Genomic DNA, 6,333 nt, shown 5'->3' with positions numbered 1-6,333 from the left:
TATATATATATATATATATATATATTTGATGTTAGGAATCCAGTTTGTGTGTTTCCTTTTTCCACCACCAGGAGGTGCCCTGTCTTCGCTATCCCTCCCTGCACACCTGCGGCTCATTGGATCATTATCTGGAGGAGTATTTGAGCAGTGGGCTGTCACTACCTCGACGCCAGAGAGTTTGCCAGTTTTGGGTACTCTAGCCAAGCTGAGTTCAGCTGAGTCTAACCTAGCTTTGTTTCTCTCAGTCTAACGAGTTTTTTGTCTTTACTCCCCGACAGGTAGCTTTCCTGTTATACTGGATTCCTGGACCTTCTCCCCCCTGGAAGGAAAAACCGAGTTACACTGAGCAGGGGAAAACATCCACATGTTCCGTTCAAGTACCCATCGGAAATCCGAGTGACAGTCTGCTCCATTACTCCTCCGGGTCGAACGCTTGTCTACCTGTCCACCCTCTAACATGTGCACTATTCTCTGGATTTACCACACAGACTGGATTCAAGGACAAACAAGGCCTCCCTCAAACGTGAGTCCCATTCTAGCATAATCTAAGTGCTTCCAAGATTCCCACGGTCCCTGAACTGACCACTAAACTTCCCTTCTCACTTCCAGTTCCGGGTCACCAGCTCACAGAGTTCCAGATCCAACTCCAGTTTTACTCCCTCAATAAACTTGTTAAACTTTTACCATGCTCTGAGTGGTTTCTCTGCATGTGGGTCAGATTCGTAAAACCGATCATGACATTTGAAAGCTAAGTTTGTGTTAGAAGATGCTAGAAATAAGTTGAGGCTATTGATTAGGGTCTCTATTAAAGGTGCATTCCGCTAAAAGTTGTCCAATTCCTCCAATGACCGCTGCAAACTTATATGCACTTCAGTGCGTTTTACCTTGATAATCTAAAGTGCCATTTTTGAGCTAAATAAAATCAGTCCAAGGCCAAAAAACCTAAATAACCTTTTCAGAGTACTGTAGAAGATAACATTACAATACTTATTCTCATAAAATGTGTGTATTTAAAAATAACAAGTGTAGCTTTAGTCTAATATTATAGATATCAGAAAAGACATCAAACCTTAAAAAATGTGTATACGTTTTCTTCATTATATATATATATATATATATATATATATATATATATTTATCCAAATTGAAAAAAAAACAAGACTGAGATATGGAAAAAGGTTCTTGCACAGCCTTTCTATTAATCCTAAAGGCTCAGGAATGAAAAGGATTGAAAAACCCCTGATTTAATCCTTGTTTTATACCAGTCACCAGTCAGATTTAGATTTCATTTTAAAGTTTTCTTCTTAAGCTTTAGAGCTTTACAAGGTAGGCTGCTTTCTATGTTATTTGAAATTTTCTTCCATTTCCTTATTTAGTCTAAAGTAATTAAATGAAAATCTTTTCTCAGTTTCTGCTTTAGGAGGTGAAAAGAAACCATCTTTCTAAGCTGTCTTTATTGAATGCACAGACCCTATTTTAACTTTGGACTCATCAACACCTTTATTAAGCTGTGAAATCTTTCTTTTATTTTAAGAAGCTTTAATACAAAGCTGTTTTGCTAATTCTTTACTGGAAAACATTAATCAATTTATGAAACCACCTTTTACTGCAGTTACAGCTTCTGGGATGTGTTTCTACCAAGGTTACCCAACTAAGTTTCAAATTATTTTTTATAATAGTCAGCAATGTATTTGCTTTTGCACTTTATTTCAAATTACCTTAATGTATGAAGTTGTTTGGATTTGTTTGGAGGTGGGGATTACTTAAGCCTTTCATGTCAATATCTCACTAACATTTTATTTTCTTCCGACTATCCCTTTTTGACATTTATAATGAATTTCTTAATGACATAACAGCATTTTACTGTTTTTTTAATAGCCATTGCATCAATTATAAACATATTTGCGCATCGTGTGGTGGGTGTGTTGATGAGAAGAATGTAAAGTGAAAAACAATATCTTTTCATAAACCATACATTTTTTTACTTAACTGCACTTCCCTTTTGAGTACTTACTTGTTCAAAAAGAGTCATGGCAAACTTCTGGTGAGGGATGCAGTGTTTGGCTGTGCAGATGTCCTCCCTGCTCTCTGCGCTGATGTGGAAGTGGATACGCATCAGCAGATTCTCCTGGAAAACGTGCAACACAGAAACGTTTACACATACGAGCTGAGTGGTTTTATGGATATAGCTGCGCTGTACATGTATGCGTGTGTGGCCTTGTGTGCGTGTGGGTTTGATTGCTCCTCTCTGCTGGTGCTCTTGTTAATCTGACCGTCGGAGCAGCATCTATATTTCATAAGAAGCCGACGGATTCCCTGACTGAACACATTTACTACCAATCGATCAGACAACACCTTTTGGAAGCCCACATAAAACATATACACACATTCTCATTTTGGTATATGTAGTGAGGACCGTATGTTGACTCGCATTGAGTAGCATTGATTTTCAGTCATTTTCAACCCTTTCTATGCCATAACCATGACAACAACTCTAAACCTAATTACCAGACCATGCCCAACCTTAATTTAACTTAAACTCAATTAAACTAGTCCAAAACCTAAGCTTTAAGAAAAAAGGAAATGAGAAAAACCAAAATGCCTTCACTTCGGTACAAATGCTCCTCAGTTTGAAGACCATTGAAGGAGGGAAAACAAAAGAAATTCACAGAGATGCATCACAAGAAGTTAAAATATGTTCCATCTCTAAAAATGACATAAAAGCTACATTATCTTTGGACCTGCTTCACATAGAACTAAATGCACCAGTACGTTTTTTTTTTTTTAAATGGGTCAGTACATTTTTTTATCCACTTAAACCAAAAAAAACAAAGAGCGAATTTTATTTTAATTCAACATAAATTTACCAACAAAACAAAAAACAGTTTCATACCTCTAAAACATTTCGTAACTGATTTCACATGTTGCAACTTAAAAAAATATAATGGATTTTTGCAAAGTCTGAAAAGACCTACCCTGTCCACTAACAAAAAAAAGGCACATTCACAACCCTGTACCCGCTCTCGAGAGGGAACGTCTATTAAACGCGTGCGAGAGCATGCACGAGCTCATTTGCTCTTCGTGCACGCTCTGTTTAAAAATTGCTGTTTGCAAACAAGCTTACTTTCCGTTCCGCTTACTTTAGGTTAATAGACTATATTAATTAAGCTTTACATACTTCCAAAAACATCTTTTCTTTTTTTACAACTAGATTACTGCCTAATGTTGTTGGACAATTATTTAATATGGACAGAGACAGAAATGCTGCATTGAATTTTACACTATTGATCCCAATACACTCAAGCATCATGTTTTATTCATGCGACATGACTGGGTTCTTGACAAAATATAATGAATTACTTTACATGTGAACCAAGTGGAAAACGCTTCTGCATGGTACCAGCATCCAGACTAAGATAAGACAAAGATTGGAAGCAGCTAAAATTTGTTCTTTCTAATGATTACTTTTGTCCTTGACTTTTCTAAGAAAAATAACTGGTCATAAAGTGAGATATATCTGCAGTCTTATACAAACAGCTGCATGTGTGTGTGTGTGTGTGTGAAGCAATGTCACTGCTGCAGACTCACAAAACATTCAGCAGCGTCGTCCATGATGCCCAGCTGAAACCGCTGTTCGTCTTGGAAAGTCTTGGCCAGAGCGCTCCGCAGTGCGTCCGACGGCAGAACACGCTCGCTGCTGAACTGGAACTGAGCAAAGATGCTCTGCAAATGCACACAAATATAAAGAATCCATCAATTTTTCATCAGCTGCAGCAAACGTAAACTATTTTGCAATAGTGCTCCTGAAACACCTCTGCATTGTTGGAGCTGGAGGAAAGAAAAAAAAAAAGAAACAGAAATAAAGCAGTATATCGTTGAACACATCCGCCTGGATCATCAGGTTATTTTAAACGACCCATAAAAAACAGAAGCAGGGGAACGTGTGAATTTTCCAGGACTAAAGTGCTGCAGGTCACTCTCTGATAGAGCTAAAAACAAATAGCACTATCCCAAGGCCTCAATATCAGAACATATCAATAATAGATGACATTTGCAGTGCATTTTTCTGGGAATAAAAAAACAACATAAAGAGTGGTTTTTAGCAGTAAAATTGAAACGATAGCTGGGAGGGGGCTAGAAGAAGGAGATAGGCCATTGAGGTGTGTTTTGAGCGCAGCAACTGATGTAAAGAATATCCTGCAAAGGCAGAGTTATTCAGTCAGTTTGCAGCCAACTTTCAGGTCTTCCTGTGGGAAACTCTCCTTGATGTTACATATCAGTCAGTAAAATGTCTTTGTGTTTTTTGCTGAACATTCTGAATAGTTAGAAAATCATCTAAAATGTGAGAAATCATTGTCAAAAAATACTGTTCTATCTAGAAGTACAAACAGACCCTAATATTCAGAAGGTCTTAAAACAAGCAGAAGCTTGTTTCTAGCGAAGATCAGGAAAAAAAAAAAAAAAAAAAAAGCAACACACTAATTGATTTGTGTTTTTATCTTTCATGTGAGGTGCCTTCATCAACTCACAGCTCATATTCTTATTAGAGATAGATTAGGAATGTGAGCTGTATACTGTTAGATGCATGCTGCTCCGTTTATTCCTGTTACCTTAAATGGACATAATGTGATCTGGGGGCCAAAACAGGAGAATACAATCCTTGAATTTGGGTGAGACTGGTGGTGACTCAGGAGGTGTGGTTTTAGTATATGAGGGGGTGAAAATGCAGTTAGTTGGGCAGCATAGATGTAAAAACACAAGGAGCAAATAAAGACTGCAAATAATACATGTAAAAACATTATCTAAAGGGATTTAAGCTGTGCAAAAACAGGTTATTTCTAACCTGTTTGTGTGTTCTTTGGTCATCATGTTGTTTGTTCATTAATATTCTCTAGCAAATCTTGGAGACTTTTGTAGAACTGAGAACTTATACTGAGATTAAATTACTCACAGTTGGAGTCTGTTCATGAAGTAGGATGTGTAAAACAGATGCAGACCACACTCTTCACATGTATGTGTAAAAAAAACAAAAAAAAAACATTTCACCTCTATTGTAAAATCTGAAAAAATCTGAAAAATAACATTCAGGTTTGTGGTTGAATCCAAAAGATTCACTGTAAAACTACAATCTTATATATGGAGAATATAAGAGAAAGCAGCCGGAGAAGCTGATCAGGAAGGCCAGCTCTGCAAAAAGAAAAAAAAAAAGAAAATGCAGTTAGGGGGGTCTCTTTTCTTTGGCTGATGGAGGAGAACAATCCTTGAGGTATAGGAATTCAATATTTTCTCTGTATGATTTGCTCATTATCAATTGTTCTGTTATATTTGATTGGAATAAATTCTGTTAAACCTTAAAATGTTTTTTCCTTTTTGCATTACATGGAGGTTACTCCCCATTAGAATACAAATCAGATCAAACATTCTGATGACAAAAATGCACGAATTCATGAGTGGAAGAAAATGCAAATGTTTTTTTCAAATCTGAAACTCTACTTCGGTGCCAGTTTTTGCACTTATACTACAGAGAAGGCATTGGTTGAATGCCAGAGGATGGAAAGAGATTCTATGTACATGCAAACATATTTAGAAACATTAACATATTTATTTAGCGAGAAGAACTGAATGAAAACCAATCAAGTTTGACTGACTTATAATTAATAGAATATTATAATTCTAATTTAGAGAAAACGATCTAGGCTAATTAGATTGAAATAACTGAAAACCAACTGGATGAAGTTCAAGTGGACAGAGAAGGACTGATATGAATCAAAGATGTTGGACTGAACTACATTGAACAGAATCAAGCTGCACTGAAATTGATTTAATTCAATTGAATTTGGCTGCACTGAATCTAATCAAAGAGAATCTAATTCTATTTGATTAACTGGATTTAACTGAATGAGAGTCAGATCAAAGCTACCGGACTGAATCCAATCAATTTGACTTGGACTGAACCATGTTTTTCCTGTTTACAGCTCATCATCGGACATTTTAAACTCCCACTTTAAACTAAAAACTGATCAGTCTTAGACTGACCTTTGCTGCTGACCTTGACTCATTTATGGTTTTTTAGACAGCTTGCAACAGTTCAACTGTTACAACCCTGCAAGTGAATTGAGGCAAAGGATGAATAGATGGAAATAAAACTGTGGAGTATTTTAAATTAGTAAATTATGCATGCTTTCTGTGAGTTTGCCATTGTAATTATCATAATAGTTTTACGCTGCTTTAGATGATGACAAAGAGAGCTAAATTTACAAAAGAAGACAACTGTGGTGTGTTGTTGCTGACAAAGAAAAAAGAGAAGTCACGTCTAACACTGGTACTGGTACT

At 36.5% G+C, this 6,333-nt stretch overlaps 1 protein-coding gene across 4 annotated transcripts in view; it reads right to left on the bottom strand.

Annotated features, from left to right (window-relative positions):
- Positions 1 to 6,333, bottom strand: part of LOC107088969 (inactive ubiquitin carboxyl-terminal hydrolase 54-like) — a 94,407-nt gene that overhangs the window by 46,441 nt on the left and 41,633 nt on the right. For all 4 annotated transcript variants that reach the window (XR_001481410.1, XM_015381449.1, XM_015381458.1 and 1 more), the window contains 2 exons: positions 3,589 to 3,723; positions 2,015 to 2,128 (listed from right to left, as the gene is read on the bottom strand). Coding sequence is in view for 3 of the 4 variants with exons in the window: in XM_015381449.1 (XP_015236935.1) it covers positions 2,015 to 2,128; positions 3,589 to 3,723 (249 nt within the window). In the remaining variant the exon portion in view is untranslated. The remainder of the gene's footprint in view (positions 1 to 2,014; positions 2,129 to 3,588; positions 3,724 to 6,333) is intronic.

Source organism: Cyprinodon variegatus, unplaced genomic scaffold (assembly GCF_000732505.1).
Source record: "Cyprinodon variegatus isolate N-32 unplaced genomic scaffold, C_variegatus-1.0 Scaffold12, whole genome shotgun sequence".
Lineage (NCBI taxonomy): Eukaryota > Metazoa > Chordata > Actinopteri > Cyprinodontiformes > Cyprinodontidae > Cyprinodon > Cyprinodon variegatus.
Note: the sequence above shows the minus strand (reverse complement) of the source record. Positions and strands in the feature narration are given on the sequence as shown.